The sequence below is a fragment of the Corvus cornix genome, chromosome 3 (assembly GCF_000738735.6).
Source record: "Corvus cornix cornix isolate S_Up_H32 chromosome 3, ASM73873v5, whole genome shotgun sequence".
NCBI lineage: Eukaryota > Metazoa > Chordata > Aves > Passeriformes > Corvidae > Corvus > Corvus cornix.
This window is the reverse complement of record NC_047056.1, coordinates 23,416,390-23,435,335: the sequence shown is the minus strand read 5'-3', so window position 1 is coordinate 23,435,335 and position 18,946 is coordinate 23,416,390. Positions and strand designations below refer to the sequence as shown.

At 36.6% G+C, this 18,946-nt stretch overlaps 1 protein-coding gene across 2 annotated transcripts in view; it reads right to left on the bottom strand.

Annotated features, from left to right (window-relative positions):
- The window catches only part of UBR2 (ubiquitin protein ligase E3 component n-recognin 2), a 56,313-nt gene that overhangs the window by 21,235 nt on the left and 16,132 nt on the right, over positions 1–18,946 (bottom strand). The window contains exons 9-25 of one of the 2 annotated variants that reach the window (XM_039568624.1): positions 16,225–16,332; positions 14,597–14,685; positions 13,827–13,925; positions 11,197–11,360; positions 11,007–11,106; positions 10,348–10,476; positions 9,422–9,605; positions 8,319–8,380; positions 7,435–7,545; positions 5,106–5,171; positions 3,687–3,809; positions 3,282–3,345; positions 2,866–2,990; positions 1,557–1,609; positions 1,192–1,294; positions 601–649; positions 18–172 (exon numbers count right to left, since the gene is read on the bottom strand). In XM_039568624.1, coding sequence (XP_039424558.1) covers positions 18–172; positions 601–649; positions 1,192–1,294; positions 1,557–1,609; positions 2,866–2,990; positions 3,282–3,345; positions 3,687–3,809; positions 5,106–5,171; positions 7,435–7,545; positions 8,319–8,380; positions 9,422–9,605; positions 10,348–10,476; positions 11,007–11,106; positions 11,197–11,360; positions 13,827–13,925; positions 14,597–14,685; positions 16,225–16,332 — 1,784 coding nt within the window. Of the gene's footprint in view, positions 1–17; positions 173–600; positions 650–1,191; positions 1,295–1,556; positions 1,610–2,865; positions 2,991–3,281; positions 3,346–3,686; positions 3,810–5,105; positions 5,172–7,434; positions 7,546–8,318; positions 8,381–9,421; positions 9,606–10,347; positions 10,477–11,006; positions 11,107–11,196; positions 11,361–13,653; positions 13,753–13,826; positions 13,926–14,596; positions 14,686–16,224; positions 16,333–18,946 lie in introns of both variants that reach the window. The other variant, XM_039568623.1, reaches the window with a different exon arrangement.

Below are 18,946 nucleotides of genomic sequence, written 5' to 3'. Positions count from 1 at the left end.
AAATAAAAAACCCATACCCTTTGCAGCATGGACTCTGACCAGGCATAGCCATTGTGTTCCACTGCCCACTGCAGTATAGTTCCCATAATGCACAGCATGACATCAGACTGCAGGATATTAACCAGGCTGGCAAAAAGTGGGCAGAAAGGAGGAAGAGCTGGCGGTGGAAGAGCTGAAAGGGAAATTTGTGTGTTTGACATTTCTCCAAAATTTGCAACACCCATTTAAAATGTTTGATTTAACAGCTCAACCCAAGGCACGGGGTTGGAACCAGATGATCTTTGGGGCTCCTTCCAACCCAAACCCTTCTATGATCCTAAGGCAGAACACAGCTGCTTGATAAACAGTGTTACCAATACATGCTGCAACATTCAACATGGCTTGTGTGTAACAGAAAAGGCAAAGGAATAAGCTCTTCAGAAAGCTGGTTCCATGACAAATCAGATCCCTGACTATAGCGAGGGAGACATAAGAGAAATTGCTTCATTTCTAACCAACTTCTACTCTAGCCCAGGAACAGGCTGTTAGTCTAAATGCCACGGCAATACACAGCTTGATATGCGATTCCATCTTCTCCCATCTCCTCTCAAAAATAAATACCTGTGTCTTCTCTGTTCTGTCTTTTCAGCTTTCTTTGTGCTTCCTCTGCCTGAAATAGAAGAACAATGCCAGCATTACTCAAAATCTGTACCAATATAAATCGAATAAAAAAAGCATTCATGCTTTACTACATTGTTACTGTTTTTTCCCATCCTTAAATAAACATGAAAGCTTTAATGTCTTTTCAGTTTGTCTTATATTCTCCTTGTAAAGTAGGGTATGCAACTTCAAAATTAATCTTCCCTCTTAAGCCAGCCTGGATTCTTTTCCTAGCATAAAACTGTAAGGCAAGTTTGAGCTAAGATGGCAATTTCCATATAGGTAAGGGAAAATACAGACTGTTTTAAATACTTTCAGTAAAATAAGATGCAACGGAACCCACAGACAAGCTCCTGAATGCTCATTGATTTCAAGAGCTCTGTATAGGGCATAGGATCCAGTGTCACAGAAATCACTGCAAAATCTTGGGCAAATTTTGTTAACATTCTCAAATATCCAGCTGGTAATAGCTCTTCACAGAAGTAAGCTTTGGAAAAAGGCAAACAAAAAAAGAGACACAAAATAAACCCAGGAAGTTAAACTACTAGTTACCTTTGATTGCTCTGCCCTTGAAAAGTGATAGAAATACAGATTGAAGTTCTTGGCACATTCTGGTTTTAATTCATACAGCCCTCTGCCTGTTAACCCAGGTTTCCTACAACACACCAAAGCAAACAAAACACTTTATGTCCACTGGTTCTTAACATCTGAGAATAAATAGTTAACTAGAACAGCTAACAAACACTGCTTAAACAGGCATTCTAGAAATTAAATAAGTAACAGTATTAAGAATTCTGCACATGAGTAAAGCCATGGGAAATCACCATGACTCAGCCCCCTTTCTTTCATTCTCTCATTTTCACCAATTTAGACATTCCATTTCTAAAGTTGAATCATTAGAATAAATGGAAACATACTTGAAACATGCCACTTCTTCAATCACACTTTCCATCCCAGTCTCTCTGTTCTCCTACATGGAGTGAAAAGGCAAGACAGTGTGTTACTGTAGTTCTTGGAATAAACACATTCAAATATCATACCATACTAGAGTAAGCATGCAAATTGAATATAGTACAAAGTCATTTTACTGGCACTCAAGAGAACACTAGACCACATAACATGAAAATACATTCAGGAACACCATCTCTGCAAAGGTATTTTTAAAAAATCATGCCATTCTAAGTGCTCAATTTGTACTGCTTCTCCCTGTCACAATAAACTCAGATGTAACAGTAGCAGGAGAAAACTCTTAAGTTAGCTAACTCTGCACATTTTTAGAATACACAGCTAGTATTTCTAGTTTCCAGGTCTTTAAATTGAAATAAATACCAGAAAGCTAAAAAGACCAGTTATTGAAAAATGGTAAGACAACCACAAAAGGCAGCATGAGACATCAGCTCAAATATGTAACAATACTTCATACACAAATTATCTTTTAATATTTCCACCCCCTTCCTGCAATACATATTCACAGCAGTTAACAGGCCAGGGAAAAAGTATTTAGGACTGACAATATAATTTAGAACTCCAGCTTAAATCACAGTTTGCTCTTTCATGCAACCCTAAATTATTCTTAAATAATCTTAAAATTTGACTTTTCAAATTGTTTCAGTTTAAAATATTTAGAAAGAAGAAAAATATTTCAGAATTTATCATTAAAGTTACTATCAGTACAGTAAAATATTAACATTGGAATTTTGACTGTCTTCAGAAATAAATTTTAAAAGATCGCTTCAAAAATATTAAAAGGAAAAAGGAAAGCAAGCTTTGCTGTCCTACAGAAGTACTCAGAATTCAGATAAATTATTCTGTTCATGTAAATGAAGCATTTATGTTACACAAGTCATAATACAGTGTCTGATTCCATGTCTCTTCACTTCTTGTTAGGCTTTAAAATATAACAGCTTATATTTCTGGATAGTTCTAACAACCCACTTCCATACTGCACAGACTGCTGGCCAGATGGCCTGATTAGAAACAGCATTAAAAAGAAAAAGGAGCTGAAGAAGCTCTCAGATTCCCGCCTCTTTCATATGTTGTTCCTTCTTTGCCTCTTTCCTACCTTGCCACAAGAACTATTAATCTGTACTCACGCTAACCCTGCTCTTAGCGTAATCGCGCCGCTCCCACTCCACATTAAGTAACATGAACTTGCATAAGAAAATTTTTCAGCAATCAACCTTATCAAGTCGAAGTTGGCTCCCCCCTTCTTGACAAGTTACTTACATCTTCAGGTAGTGCCTTTACCAACTCACTGTGAGCCATTGGCCTGATGCTCAGCTGATGGATGATCTCCCGCTTGATTTCATCTGTTGCATTTACCTGTCCTATTCCAGGACTGAACCTTTCGCCTGTAGAAATAAAATACACCTTTTTTTTTCTGATTTTAAATATCTTTTAATCTTTTTCTCTAATTAAAAGGCTGGAAAATAAGATGCCTTCTGTGAAATCTTGTGTTCACCCACCAGTGCTCAAAAATTCATTACACTGATCTAAGCTAGTTTCAAGGGTTTTCTCCTAGGAAAGAAGTCAGAGCTACAGGAAGTTCACAACAGAACTGAACCTGAGATGACAATAAAAAATTGTCCAGACCATTAAAGAGTCTAAATTTTAAAAATTAATTAAGTATATTCTGAACTTACCAACAATCATTATAATGAGGTATAGCATCTCTTCTATAAGAGTGTTATTTTGTTGAACAACATCCTGAAGTAAAACAATTTAAAAAGAATTACATTTTTCAATAATCATTTCATATGCTGAAAATACTTTTTCAGTGATTCAAAACATTGCGTGTTTTCACCCTTAGCAGTCCCAAATTGAGCTATGCTTAAACACAGTCATAAGTGCAAAAATTATGCAACGTTTTCTGACATTTACTAGTTTGACAGGTAATTCAACTGCATATTTCAAACTGGCCAAATGAAAGTAAAACAGGATAGGTTTTGCTTTTTAATCAAGAAATAGCTCTGTCTCAATTCAACAGCATCTGATACATTTTGAAGATCAAACCTGCAGATTTTCTATTGCAGTAGTACATAAAATACCTTGTTAGTATTTTCTGTGCTAAATCTTTTGCCATAGTCTGGAGTACTAAATATCTGATAAAGTTCAAAGCGACTCAGCATTATCATCAGGAAGTGATTTGGATCCATCATAGACACACCTGTCTATTAAAGAAAAAAAAAAGATTATAAACAGAAGACAGATTGGGTGTTATCGTAGCATGTTTCTATATTTATATATGATGTTCACTGTATATTCTTTATAAAATTAATTCCTCTCGCAATGCTATGAATGAAGACTTAAATATTAAGTTTACTCTCTTAGGATGCCAAAAACAAAAGTGTAAGCCCATCTGACAAGCAGAATCCTATGCTTTATCAAGAATTTCTAAAGGCCTTTTAAGGGCATCATGTAAAATATTCAGGGTTACTCCTTTCTTAAACAGTCTAAATAAATTTCAATTAAAGACTTTTGTTTGGTTGTTTTTATCTGCAAAACTTTGTTCCTCATGGCTTATCTTCTAGCAGGCATAATATTACTTAGCATATACCACTGAAGGTTTTGACAACAAATTCCAATTGTCAAAAGATAGGCTGAAGGTTGTAGAGCAAAGCTTCCAAAACCTTCTTGGAAAGAAAAATAATGAAGTTTCAATGCAGAACAAACACTGACTTTCAGAGATTTCCATTTCTGAAAGCTACTGGCTGACATTTTTTCTGTTTATTAAACAAGGTATCTAAGTTTGCCAATTAGAAATATTTGTTGTTGGTTTACTATTGATAATGGAACCATCTTCAAAACAGAATAAACTTCCAAGAAAGCTATAGGATAGCTGACCAAATGGGCAGCTGAAAACGATCATTAAAAATCAGTGGCAGATCAAGCCTCAGGGAAAAAATGTCCAAAAGCAGAAGTAACTTGGGGCATGTTTTTCCAATTGGGTATTGCTAACTCTAAAAGATTTGAGGGACTCCTGAGAAAATATTTTGCTGTCCCGGTGAACTATGGACCCGAGCTGCAAATTTTAGATTCTATTGCTCTCAATGTAGAAGTATTGTATCTTCGACACAGCTAAATAGACTCATTTGCAAAATCTCTTCTGAAGGGAAAAAAAAATTCCACACATACACTGAGTACATTACTGAAGACATGGAGACTTGTGCAACTGCCAGTACAGCATAACCCATTAGTTAAAATATTACATTCTTGAAGATGCAGCATATATGCACTGAACAGAAAATTCTGCACTTTTCAAATTACAATTAAAAAACAAGTATTACAACAACAGTTATTTCCTTTACAAATTATTCCATAATTATATAGATAAAATAAGAAAACTGAAGTCCTTCCACAAAAAAATTTACTTTTGTTTCCTTAAAAAGGTTCTGATGAAGATAAAAACAAACATACACATATCCTGAAAATACTTAGAAAAAATGCAAACCAGCATACGTAGTTACCTGAAGCATTACTATGTCCTTGTCAAACATCTCCCTCCTGCACTTCACATTATGATAGTAATAAATCTGAAAAAAATACCCAAAACACCACAATCATTAACAAAGATAATATTTAATCCAGAATTATTTTACTTCTGTAAAAAATAAGCTTTGCTATACTGTCTTCATAAACAAAAAATGAATCTGTAATTTGAAAAAAATTATACCATTCTATCTGTATGCAAAAAGCTTTTTTATAAAGCACAAGACAGGCATAGTTGCTGGCTGGGTTGTAGCGATGCAATGTCTGGATTGCATAAACTTAGAAGCAAAAATCTTTTTGACCTCTTTAGCTTATGTTTTAATGTATTTGTTTAGCAATTAACTGTTTGAAATTCACAGGAGAGAAAGCCCTTGTAGATGGAGAAATGTTTTTTCTTCGCTCCATGAATTGCTCTTTAATCATTTGAGATACAATCTTTCAGGAATTGCCAGTGTCAGCAAAATGTTAATATTGTGACAGAACTATACTTAACCCAAACCATCCTGGGAAGGACTCAACAGGACTGAGCCAGGCAGCAGCAACATCACAACCACTGCACGGCTCTGAAAAGTGGGAAAGTTTGATTCTACCACATCAAGGAAAAATAAATAGGGCTGACAAGTTTCTACCTAGGACAGGGAACACACTTCAGTGTGCTAAAGTCTCCTCTAGACACATACCATTTCCACCAGAATTAAAGACAGCTAGGCATGCCTTCCCTTTCTTCCCCACCTTTATAATCCACACATATAGATGCCCACTCCTATTTTCTGGGAAATATCCAAAAGGAGCTGGCTTTCCATAGGCAAAGTAAAAGGAACATGAGCTTTCCATAGCCAAAGTAAAGAAAAAGGACTTGCAGACTGTGGGAGTTATTTTATCTCAACTAAACGAAGCTCTTAACTTCAAGATCCTGACAACCAGGGAAAATTAACACAGAGACTTATTTCACTACCAAAAGCTAGGCTGAAATTCCAGATTTGATGTGTGTCTACAGCACTATGGGCACTGCTATAATTGTACATAACTAGAGCTCTTTTTGCTTTAATGACAAGGACACCACCTTATAAAGATCCTTCAAGAAGTGTCAGAATATAATATATTTGAGCAGCTTCATTCAGTCTCCTAGTAAATACACATGGCAATTATCTAATGTAGATGAGGGCTGATGGGAACTGAAAGGATTTTCTTGCAAATAAATCAAGTTAACACCTCACAGAATTAAACCCTATCCCTGTTGTAATCTTAAGTCTTGCTGAGAAAATCACTTGAGACAATCACCCTGGTGGGTGGTACTGACACCACAGTACCTATTTCATAGCTGTTATGCTTGAAACACTTAATTTATACAAACATTGAGAATGTAAGTTTAGGGATGAAAGAAGCCAGTCTCCAGAAGTATGAGAGCTAAAAGCCAAGAAATGCTTAGTTCTACACTGCTTCTATTACTGCAGGGTCTTTGGATTTTAATTACTTTATAAATATAAATAGCCATAATATCATAATGCTGCATATTTTCACATCTGAGACACTTTTATGTGGAGGTGATGAATGCATTACCACAGATGTGCAGATCTAATTCTGCACTTCCAACTACTGCTGGAAAGTACACAGTAAAAAAGCTAGGAGTCATTAACTGCATTAACAAAAACTTCTTCACACACCAAGCACTAAATTCAGTGACTACTGTAGCAGTCCTGAAACAAAAAAACAATTTCTGACTTAAAAAAAAAAAAGAAAAAAATCAAAGACCAGTTTAAAAGCAAAAATAGTCAAATGATGTCAGTGCTGATAAAAATGCCTATCTCACATTGCTTTCCATAAGACTGACATAAGTAAAATTTCAAATCAATGCAGAAAAAGAAGGTTTTGAGGTTTGAAAGATCAAGAGCTCCCTCCATACTCAGCACTGGTAAAGTCCCACCTCTAGTGCTGTGTCCAGTTGTGGGCCCTTCACTTCAAGAAATACACTGAGGTTCTTCCAGGCAACCAGTGACAGGACAAGAGAACATAGCCTCAGGTTGTGCGAGGGGAGGTTCAGGTTGGACATTGGGAAGAATTTCTTCATGGAAAGGGTTGTTAAAAATAGAAATGGACTGCCCAGGGAGGTGGTGGAGTCACCGTCCCTGGAGGTGTTCAAGGGACATGGCCCTTAGTGCCATGGTCTAGTTGACCAGGTGGTGCTTGGCCAAGGGTTGGACTCAATGATCTAGAGGTCTTGTTCAACCTAACTGATTCTGTGATTCTGTGAAATTATCCTGAGGGAGTTATCAGAAAAGAGTGATTCTACAGCTACTATGCACTTACCTGATTAACAAGAGAGAAGCCATTCCTTCTCCACATCCCTGCATGCACTTGGGCACATAGGACTAGGCATCGCAGAGGATGTTCTATTAACATAGGTGGGCTAAGCTCACTCTGCAGTAAGAAAATGCAATATTTTTATGTATACAGAGAAAATAAAAGAAAATGGGACTGAAATGAAGGAGGATGGTATTTGTGATCATTAAAATATTTGGGCACTACAAAAGACAAGCAAATCTAACACAAAAGTTAGATGAGCCTATTCACAATCTTTCAAATAGTTGTTAACCACCCTCACATTCTATCTTTGCTCCACACAACTACTGCACAAGGGCTTGAGTTTATTCCTAAAGACAGCAGCTTTCATACTTTAAAACATCAGCACCAGCAATTTAATAACACTGTAATTATTTCTTTTCTTTTATTCAAAGGTTAAGTACTACTTCTTTCCAAAGACACTGAGATTTCTTCTCCCAGTTAGGTTTTATCCTCCTTTATTTTACTTTTTTTTGACTACCCCTTAAAGAAATAGCATATCAATAAGAACAGGCAAGAAACAGCTGGGGAAGAAAATTAGAACCCAGCCAAAGGAAAAGGAATCAGATCCTGCCTGGGGTTCCTAAAAACAGTTTCTGCTACAAAAAGGAGGTTATGCAACATGAGTCTTAGTTACTTTAGAGAGCAATACTGATTGCCTATGCTCCAGTCATGAATATCTAGATATTAATCTTTTAAGAGGTAATTTTATGTACTGAAGATATTCTCTCTGAGTAGAACTCATAGTACAAAGGTCCTTTGTTTTATTTAATAATACCCTACACTTACATGACCAATTTCACATTCAGCATTAATTATATTTAATGAATATACTACATTTAATTACATACCAGGGGTAGCAGCTCTGGAAACTTATATGCCACTTCAGTTTTACTCAGCAAAACATGCAAGCCTACATAAAGACATGAAAAAAAACCATAGAGAATATTACATCCAATATTTATGTAATTCAAATAGGACAAAAAAGGTCATCTAATTTACTTTCAGACCATTTTCTGGACACAGCTACAGGTCTGCAAATTTATCACCTTGGAGCTACACAGCTATTTCCTGAAGAAACATGTTACAAAGAATACATTTGAAGAGAATAGAAGTTTTCCCATTGTATCTGCATAAACCTTGCAGTACAAGCGCAATTTTTGCCTTTTTTTTCAACTCTTTCATGTCCCCGCTGTGAGAGCCAAGAGTCCTTGGTCTGTCAGGACAAACAATCAACAGCAGATACCTCATCCTTTTTATCAGGCCTTGCGGGGTTTATAAAATACCTCAGGAACTAGAAAAAGGCCCCTCCAAAATACATGAGGGTTTTCTGGTTTGCTTTCTTTTGAAGTTACAAGGACTTTGCTCAAAGACTCAAATATTCAAAGTTACTTGACACTGAGCTGCACGGCACTTTACCTAAGAATTATCTTTTTCACTCCATTACTTGTGAATTTATTTTTATCACATCTTTCTGATTCTGTAAACTAAAATTCACAAGGCTTTTTTCAACACAACTGTTGAACAAGATAGGCACAATATGAAGAGAAAGGCATAGCTCAATTTTCTGGTGACACATCTGTTTGATAAATCTGTTCTCTAACAGAATGTTGATTAGCCTATTCAATATGACAGCTAAACATATTCCAAAAAAGTCAACCACAGTCCATATTTTGTTGCAGCTCTTTTGCATCATTCATGTAGCAAAAGCAGCAGTAGCTGTCTATAATACAAATCCAGAGGCATGGGACAATCTCCACCAGCCTGAATGATAACAAGTTCTCTGGTGCAAGGGAACATCTGGCCTAGAGGCTACCAAGCAGCTATAAAATGGCCAAAATTCATCCTGTTCAGGCCTTAAACAATGCCTGTGTGCGTCTTCATGTACACACAAACACAAATCGCATCTATAGAACATTTTTCATTTCCTGAAGTATTTTTCAGCTGCTCCTACCTGCAAGCAAACGAGAAACTGGAAGATGAATGCTAACTTTTTCCTGAGAAACGCAGTATCTGATGGTCTCAACTGAATGTCCACACATACTGAGGACAATAGGCTGTTCTCCATCAGTAAATCCACTATGACACTGCATCAACACAGTCAGGCATTTCTTGTAAGCTTCAATCAATACTTTTTCCTAAAAGAAAGATTGCAGTTTACAGAGATTATGAAAAAAACCCCACAGCTCTGAAAAATAATACAGACAATTTAAGAAAGACTCTGAAGGGTTTGAGATTTTTACCTTTAACAACAGTCCTGCAAAATTAAGATAAGGAATCCAACAAAAGAGCCAAATTAAGGAGGGCACAAATTGCAAAACTCGTACTGGTATGTCTGATTAGAAAAATACCCACCAGTATGTTGTTTGGGTTTGGGGTTTTTTTGTAACTGACATTATGGTAACTTTCTGAGCAATGACCATGCTAGGCTAGTAAAACCTGCACATTTACTACCAGTAACAAATTAAAGCCAGCCTAAATGTTCAGATATTCCAGGATCACTTATTCTACCAGCATATTTTACCATGCTTAAATTCTCTAATCCTGAAACTTGAAACACCTATGGAGCAGAAACATGATTTATAACCAGGCAGTATTTGGTAGACCCAGGGCCTACTCCTCCATTCCCTCCTCTCTGGAAATGATAACCTGGTAGTGTAGTGACAATCTTCAGATGTGTGACAAAAAAAAGGCTTAACCACATTCTTATGAATTGGTCAGTACAAACCATCCTTGTGCTTAAATACAGAAAATATCTGCATTCGCTCATAGAAGATGTTCTTGGCTTATGGTGAAGTTGTGTTTAGGTCAATTTTTACATGTATTAATATTTGGGTTTCATCCCTCTTCACAAAGAAAAACAATTCAGAAGAAACTTACATCTAATGCACACCAGTCCTGCATCATTGAAATAACAAGTGTTAATTTCATCTGCAGTGTAAATGCTGCTTCCCACTCTGGTTCCATTTCGATGTGCTGTCCTACTTGACGAGTTATTGGATCCATACCCTAGAACAAGAAGAATTATACATTTCAACAATGTATCACAGAAATACACTGACAGCATTAGCAGAAGTGTGAGACAGTAGTCAGCTATCCTTATAAACATATTGTTGCTGCAACAGGTAAAAAGAACCTTGGGGGAATGAAAGGGATGAAACCACAAGTGAAGAGGTCTATTTGTGTGTCACGAACAATTTATTCCTCAATACAAGGAGCAACTCTGCTGACATTTAAAACAAACCAGATTTTGCCCACAGAATTAATTGTGTTGTCTGCCTCTACAAATGCAAAATATGCCCCAAATCACACTTCTCTTTTTGAGCTGCTCTTCCTTTTTATTGTCATCTAGAACAAACTTAATTTTTAAAAAGAGAGGCAAGATGTTATGTTTCAGGAAAACATGACATGGCTCCAAAAGTGATACTGCACTGAAGCTATAAAATGAAGAGTAGATCAAATTTCTTCTATTTTGACACCATGATAGCTAACTTCCTGCTTAAATTTTGCCAAATTTTGTAATTCACAGATTTACATACCTGCATACATTTGAGTAATTCTAAGAAGGCATCAAAACCCTCCAGGAACTTGCATCTCAAGTCATCTGACCACTCTGTTGGCTTACTTATCAACACATACCTGGGTAGATTAGGAAGATGGAAGTGTTCATTTTAGATTTTTTTTTTTTTAAACTCCTCAATTTTTCAAATCAGCACATAGTATACTTACTTGAGATCCAAAATAAGGCTCTGGACACGTCTGAATTTGAAAGCCTGCAGAGCAGTGTAACGTTCAAACTGAAACCTGCCTTGGATGTCACGGTGCCTTAAGTGGTCCATGAAAGTTTTGATGATAGTGGTCATGAGATTCTCTTCTGTTATTAGCATTCGAGCCTATGCCAAAGTACATTGAAATTTGCTGTAGTTAACAGACACAGCTAACAAGATTTTCACACTGCACCATGAAGTTTATAAAACACTTTTTTTTTTTATCCAAAGTAATTACATCAACAATTAGCACAGAACACAGAAAAGCACTCTTTTCACAGAATCACAGAAGACAAAAAAAAGGAATCTAGTCAAAAATTATCATAAGCCAGATTTCTTTTTTCAGATTCTTTCTGTACAGAAATCTGTCTATGGTAAGGCTCCTGCTAACCCATATAATTATGGCACAAGACATCTTATTATGTGTCTTATAATTAACTTCTACCTCCCTTTAAGTATGTGTTATCTCAGATAGTTTAAGTACAAGCCCTTTAGGGGAGTGACAGCTCTTCTGTTTTCTGTTTACAAACTATCAAGAGCTGCGGTGAGCAGAGCCTCTTCTGAACTGGTAAGGAAGTGCATGTGCAATTTCCACATGGAAATTTCATGAAATTACCTGTAATTTCCCTCAAGGTCTCCTGCATGTATCTATGTGTTGTATGAAACAAATCAGCAAAGTCTGAGAAAGATTGTCTTCCACACCAAGCCTTACCTAACCCAACTTCACAACAGAGGAGGGGGCACTAAGTAATTACTGCCAGCTCCTACTCATGAACACTTCCACAACTCCCCCAATCTGCTGGTTCTGCAGGTTAAATGGGATGAACCTTGCAGTTCTTGGATCCGGCTGGTAGACTCAACAAGACTGGCCACTCTGATCTACCACAATGACATTGTGGCTCTTGACTAGAGCTTCCAGGTTTTACAGCTGCTAATGATAATCCAAAACAGTTTCTAAAATGCTATTGCAGTGGGGGAAAAGAATCTAATGATTAACATTTTTCCCCCCCAAAAAATCATCACCAACAGAACTGCCCATCCACCCTCAAACGAAAAAACCTCAGTTCCTTGAGAGCTCCAACTCTTACATTACTAAGATCAGTTTGAAAATGTTACTGGAGGATGGTAGGGTGGTTTACATTCTTTAACTTACTCGTTCAGTTAAGAATGAGTGACTATAAATCTATTAAAAATAATACTTAGTTCATATGATAGGAGCTTATCATAATTACTTTCATGTCGTCAGTCTATTCTATCCTTCCGCAAAACTGTCAAAATACATTTGCTTTGGTTCTTTCCAATGCTTTCAAAATAGAACACACATAAAAGGGGCACTGCAATTATTCTGCCCTGGTAAATGTTTGAAATTACTTTTTTTGTAAGTATGCGTTGATACACGTATTATACCACCCCATCTGCCAAAGGGAAAAATATCATAACCATCTGAATAATATTAATTGTTTAAGTCTAACTGTAAGTCTGAATATTGGCAACATTCTTATTGAAAGCATCAAAATTAAAAGAAGCAACACAATATTGTCCTGAACCATGGGAACAACATCATGAGTTCCTGTTGAATTTCCATGAACATCCATCCCTAGGAAAATGAAGAAGTTTGCTCAGTATTGTGATTGCCATGCTACTATTGAATTTTAGAGCTCAATTAAGCTTATTAAATTTGGGAGGATTCAGAAGCATTCATTTTTTAAACAATTCTGGGTACAAAAACCAGACTTTTATTCCAGTACAGGTCCAAATTTTAATTTGTCTAGTTCATAATACAAGCAAAGACAGATTTAAATGGAGACTGGAACAAAAAAAAAAAGTTTCCCAAACAAGCTGGTGAAAGATCAGCAGATTTAGTGAGCTGTGAGAAGTCACAGTGCTTGTAAGCACTGAAACAAAAATTAACTGGAAAACTGAGAGAAGGCATTGTCTTGAGACTCAAAGTACCAAAGGAAGTAGGGAGTATCATGAGACAATTCTTGCTTGCACTTGTGTTGACTGGAAAATGAACATGAAGCAGATCACTTATAAACTGCACCAGAATGGCACTCTGAAACCATGATATGCAAACCATAATACAGATTTCTACAAACAGTAACTGCGGCTCAGTATGATGAGGAATTTAAATGTTATGTGTGTGTATATCTCTAAATAAATTTGAAAGCACCTTTCTTAAAAAGGTAAAAGAAAAATGTAAAAAGAAAAACCAGAAACACCCAGCCCACTCTGGGAAGCCAGACTGAAACTTCCCGATGTTGAATGCTTTAACTTCTAAACCCACAGCAATGTATGCAAACAGTCTGACTGTTCTGCATTTGCATAGTAATGTTAAAGAAATCTGCAGCCTTGATTTATGAACCTTGAAAGGCTTTTAACAAATAAAGATTTCCTTTTTTGGTCTTTTAGTACTTACAAGAGAAGGCACTGTGAATATCTGTATCGAGAGGTCAGCAATTGAGAACTCTCTGTCGTGGTCATCTTTCATAAAATCACTCTGCAATCGCTCATAGTTCTATTAAGAAGGAGGCAAAAAAAGGCAAGGAGTGCCAACTATCAGTTTTTAAAAGAAAGACAGGCACTACTCACCAGAGTAGGTACAGTGAAGAGTTGGACAGACAGAGCAGCCACCGATACTGCCCGTTCGTGATCATCCTCCATATAATCTCTCTGCAACTGCCGGTAATTCTAAACAACAAGGGGAAATTCACCTCTAATCCACACTGACCTGATTTTTTAACTTAAATGTCTGCTCTGGGAAACTTTAATGCCATGAAAAAGGGAAGAGTAGCTCTAATGGATTATTATATGGATATTTTGTACAAAGAACATGACAACTTAATCTGCTCACATGTGAGATCTACTCACCCTCATTTTCACAATAAAGGCTAGTATTTTATTTTCTACTTGAGAAAGTTATTTGTCTGCAGCAGTGAGCAGAATTCTGCAGTGCTGATTTAAAGTACTTCAAATACAAGTTACTGCAGAAATACTAATCAGCATAACTGAATTTCAGCACTGTTTCTGAGCAGTGCTGTAACAGCTTACACCTCAACAATGAGCAGCGATTAGCTCTTAAGAAGTGATAGCCTACATAGCTGATGGTGAAGACAAAAACATCTGAACTGCGTTAGTTCTGGGGCATCTGAAAGGCCATTCCCTTCCCAGGAGATGAGATGCCATTATAACTAATATACTGAAGAGCAAAACAAGATTTTCAGCATTTCATTTCAAGTTTTCACTTCCATAAAAAGGAAAAAACATTGAGTAACAGTTCATTTAAATCACTGTATGCTAACTAGACTCTCTTCACTAGACAGTTTTAGCATTTAATGGCTCTTTGTAAGAAAGATACTTACTCTCGCAAAGCGGATAGCAAAAAGTTTCTTGTACTTCAAATCCATAAGTAGACTGCTCATGAATAACTGGTGATACACATTTCTAGCTCCTGTCAAGAAAAATGAATGAAATACTGCATGTCACTATTTTCTATCAACATATTATGGAAACATTTAGAAGGGTAAACTTCTACAGAATGAGGTAAATATGCATTTCAGAGTAGAAGCTGCTTTGATTAAGTCTGTCAGGTGGTAGCAAAGGATGAAGAAGAATACATAAACCAAAATTCTTCAAGAGGCATTATTACTCCTGTATAAGATAATACTGTTGAATGGGAATGTATATCACCAAATATAAGGGAAGTCAGCAAAACAAGAACAGAACTCTGTTCGTCCTCAGGATAAACAGGGGATTTAGATAGCCCAGGGAAAAGAAGAGAACACTATTATGAGAACACCATTATGAGAAGTCTTGGGAACTGCAACAAATTTTCCTAGTTATGAACATCTCCATAAATAATCAGCTTAGCTATCTCTGAATTTCTAGTCTGTCTGGACAGCATCCCAGAAAGTATTATGAATACAAATGATATTCATCTCTATGTAGCTTGGAAACAAATGCACATATGCATCATTTCTTTCTGTGGGTCACTTTTAAGTCAAAAGCCATGACACTATTTCCTTACCGGAGAGGAACTATGGAATACAAGAAAAAGTAGAGAAATATTGCTGCTGAAATAGAAATGCAGAAGTTACTCCTTGCTTACATGAAAGACATTATCCTAACAAAACCTGTATTAAAAATGTTGTAATGCTCCACAAAAGCAGTACCTTTCAGATTACAAAATTTGCAGTGCTAAGACTCCATTCTCAAGACAAAGGTATTAGATAAACAAAACCTAAAATAATCATTGTCTCCATACTACATCCACTTTCCACCTTACTTCTTACTTATTTTACTGGTACTCCAAGAAGTTCCCCAGACAGACATAGTGCATCATTCCCTACCTGTCCTTTGTGCATCTCTTTCTTACACCTGGCCTTACACATCCTTTCAGGATATCAAATCAGACATGGAATCAATGAGGGAATAGAAATTAACTACCTCCCTTTCCTCAAAATTACAGCTTTTCTAGCTAATTCCATTACATCAAACAGCCTTTCAAAGTTTCAAGAGCGCTAAAACAACAGAACAGGGTTTTCACTGAATGTTCTCAGAGCACTTAAGAATACCTCATGAACACAAACATAAGTCAAAGCAGAAAGACTCTGCCTTATCCCTTACAAATAGTCTTTTTGGTAGGTATTAAATGGATGCTGAGATCCGATAAAGCAGACAAACCCCCAATTTCTCTATTGTTTACTCAATTCCCCTTAACTATCACAGTCATTTGCATACTCAAGTCAGTCTTAATTTCAAACCACTTAGAAAAATTAGACCTAAAACCAATCCCGTCTCCAAACAGTCTCTGTATGTTCTTGTCTTAAATGTACTTGGGAGTGTATCATGAAGTGAGAGATTATAACAAATTAGACAAAATTATCCATAATACACCACAGTAAAAATGATCAAACATTAGCAGATACAGTAGAAGGAAAATTTAAGCATAGCTTTCTTTAGCATTTTCCAGAACTTTGAGAAAACTCACCTTTCCACAGTTTAGAATCATAAAGCATCAGCTTATCTACAAGGGAAGAATTTTCACCATCTGGCCCTTCTTGCAAACCAACCTGACACAGTATTCGGCGAAGGCCATCTTAATGAAGAGAAATGGTGCAAGTTACTTACAGCTCAAACACAAATATGTTATTTTGACATATTGAAATTTTCATACAGCACAGAAGCCTCCACACTGCCCTCTTTTCCATGACAACTGAATAACAGCAGTTGTATTTTGCTGATACAAACACAAATATTTCATACCTTGCAAGTTTCACACTAGCCTTATGGAACACTAGGAACACAGTGAAAATTGCCAAACACAATGATTTGGTTTAAAGTTATCAAATAAAAATGTTGTTTAAAAATTCCCTAAAAATGCTGCTGATTTATTAAAATAAGAAAGTTATGCAGCAGACTAATTTTCTAGGTTTTCTTTCTCCTATTTAGAGTCCTATCAAAAGGAAAATATAATTCATATGACATGACGTATATATTCATGTAGGAGCTTTTTGTTTTCACTTAGGAGCTGCTATCATTTTAAGGCTTCTCTGCATATTTTTTCTAATGGAAAGAAGCAATGATTGCAATTATAAGACCATGCTTGCAGACAAGCCTGCATCTGCAATAGAGCACAACCCAGACATGCTCCTATTAAGAATGTTCGACCTGGCTTTGCACTAGAGGTAATGCATATTCCTGGAGAACTATGTGACTTACAGAGTCCTTATTTCCACACCCTGCTTGGCATCACAGCTCCTCAGGCAGAGTGGGCAGTGGCTTAGTGCCGTGCACACCATACCGTGTACTGCATGTAACATAGCTGCACGTGGTGCAGTAACCATGCTGCATGTGGTTACCCTCTGTATGTCTGGTTAACATACACTCTGAGAACCCCTACAGCAGCTTGGGGTTATTCCTTTTTTGCCTTGCAGAGTTCAATTCCAACGACTGTTATGAAGGATAACAAATTAATGGCAACCACTGCATTGTTCAGCAATTGTCAAACAGACACTTAATCCTGAAGAAGTTACATTAGCTAGGAAGGACATAGTGGTCAAACTTCTGATGAAGTTCCACAGCGAGGTTTTTTCTTTTTTAATGACAAGCATTAATGACAAGTCATTCCTTTCACAGCAATCATCCAGCCTAACATCTAACCTAACTCTGGCACAGCAGAAGATCCCTCTACCTGTCACTCAGCCTTTGTTCAGGGACATTTCAGTGTAACCACCGAAGCAGCGCACCTGTATTACCCCATGTTACAGATGAAGGGTAACAGACTGCTGAAAAGATTGAGCAGTTTAGTTGTTTGGGTGTGTTTGTTAAAAAGCTAAGGGAAACCAACTCTTTCAGAAGTGCATTTCACAAAACCAGACTCCAGAGTAGGAGACTGCATCCCAAGACATGGAAGGCAGCTCAAGTAAATGAGCACACTGGTCACAGACAAAGTGCATGTGTGCTGTTTACAGTCAAACATGCTTTTTGCCCTTCTGAATCATAAAGAACTCAACATTTAATGAGCCAAACTCTTCAGAACTTCAGAAACACTACACACACAACTCAGACAAAATTCAGCGCTTTCTTCTGTAATTTGAGACACCCTTAACATATTCAAGTTACTTTTTAAAACTGTCATTTAATGCTGAAAATTAATGACTGTGGCACCTGGCACAAATGATATGGCACAAGACTGGGCTTCAAATGAGAATGACAATGCCTGCCTATATGTTTCACTGAAAGGAAAATTTACCACAGAAGGAAACTCTCCTCATAACTCCTTTCTATTAATACCTACTGTTTACCAGCAACACTGGCAAATAGTTGAACAAACTGCTACCATAACTTTTGTTGAAAACTTTGATTTACTTATCTTTAAAACTTAAACTACTTATGTTTCAAAAACAAGAAGATGTTATAAAGACCTGATGCCTGAAATCTTGGCTAGTTTTCCAGCTATCAGTCTAATAAAACATACAGTCCCTGAAGGAAGGTTGCACCTATGCAGAACATAGGTGCAATATGACAGCTGAGCGTGCTTTGTTAATACTTCTTGCTAATATTTCCAGATGAATAAAATACAAATTGCAAGGGGGTCTGTATCTACATTTCTCTGTATCAGCAGTTTGTCACTTTTCCTTTTATTTCCCATCATATCCTACATCTTCACAATCTCATGATTTACCAGGACAAAGAGGGAGCCAAGTCAAAACAAAAACCGAGCATTCCCATAAAATCTGATACTGTGCATCTTGATTCCTTTGAAGAAACCTCTTTCAAAAAATCTGATTAAGACTTTGTCAGCTTCTGTACTTACCAAAACCTTCCACAATTCCTTGCATTTTCTCTGTTCTACTTAGCAAAAAATCTGAAGCAATCACTTTCATCATCATTCATCAAATTACTTCTGAATAATTTTGTTTTATCTAATCAGACAGGTTATTTTCAGCTTACTGCATACATTTAAAAAGAACTAGGGACTGAAAAAATAGCTTTTTGGCATACTGCATTTGACAGTGAGTCTCAGCTTCTGTTCAACAGCAACTAAACAGAAAAGACTATGTAAGACTAGTAGCACTTCCACATGCAAGTTAGAATTCAGAACAGCACTCCAGTAAGAGAAAATAGAATGAAGTCTGACAAGTTATTAATAGCTTTGCCTTATACATTACATATCTGAAATAAGTAGACAAAATTGCTTCAGAAAATCA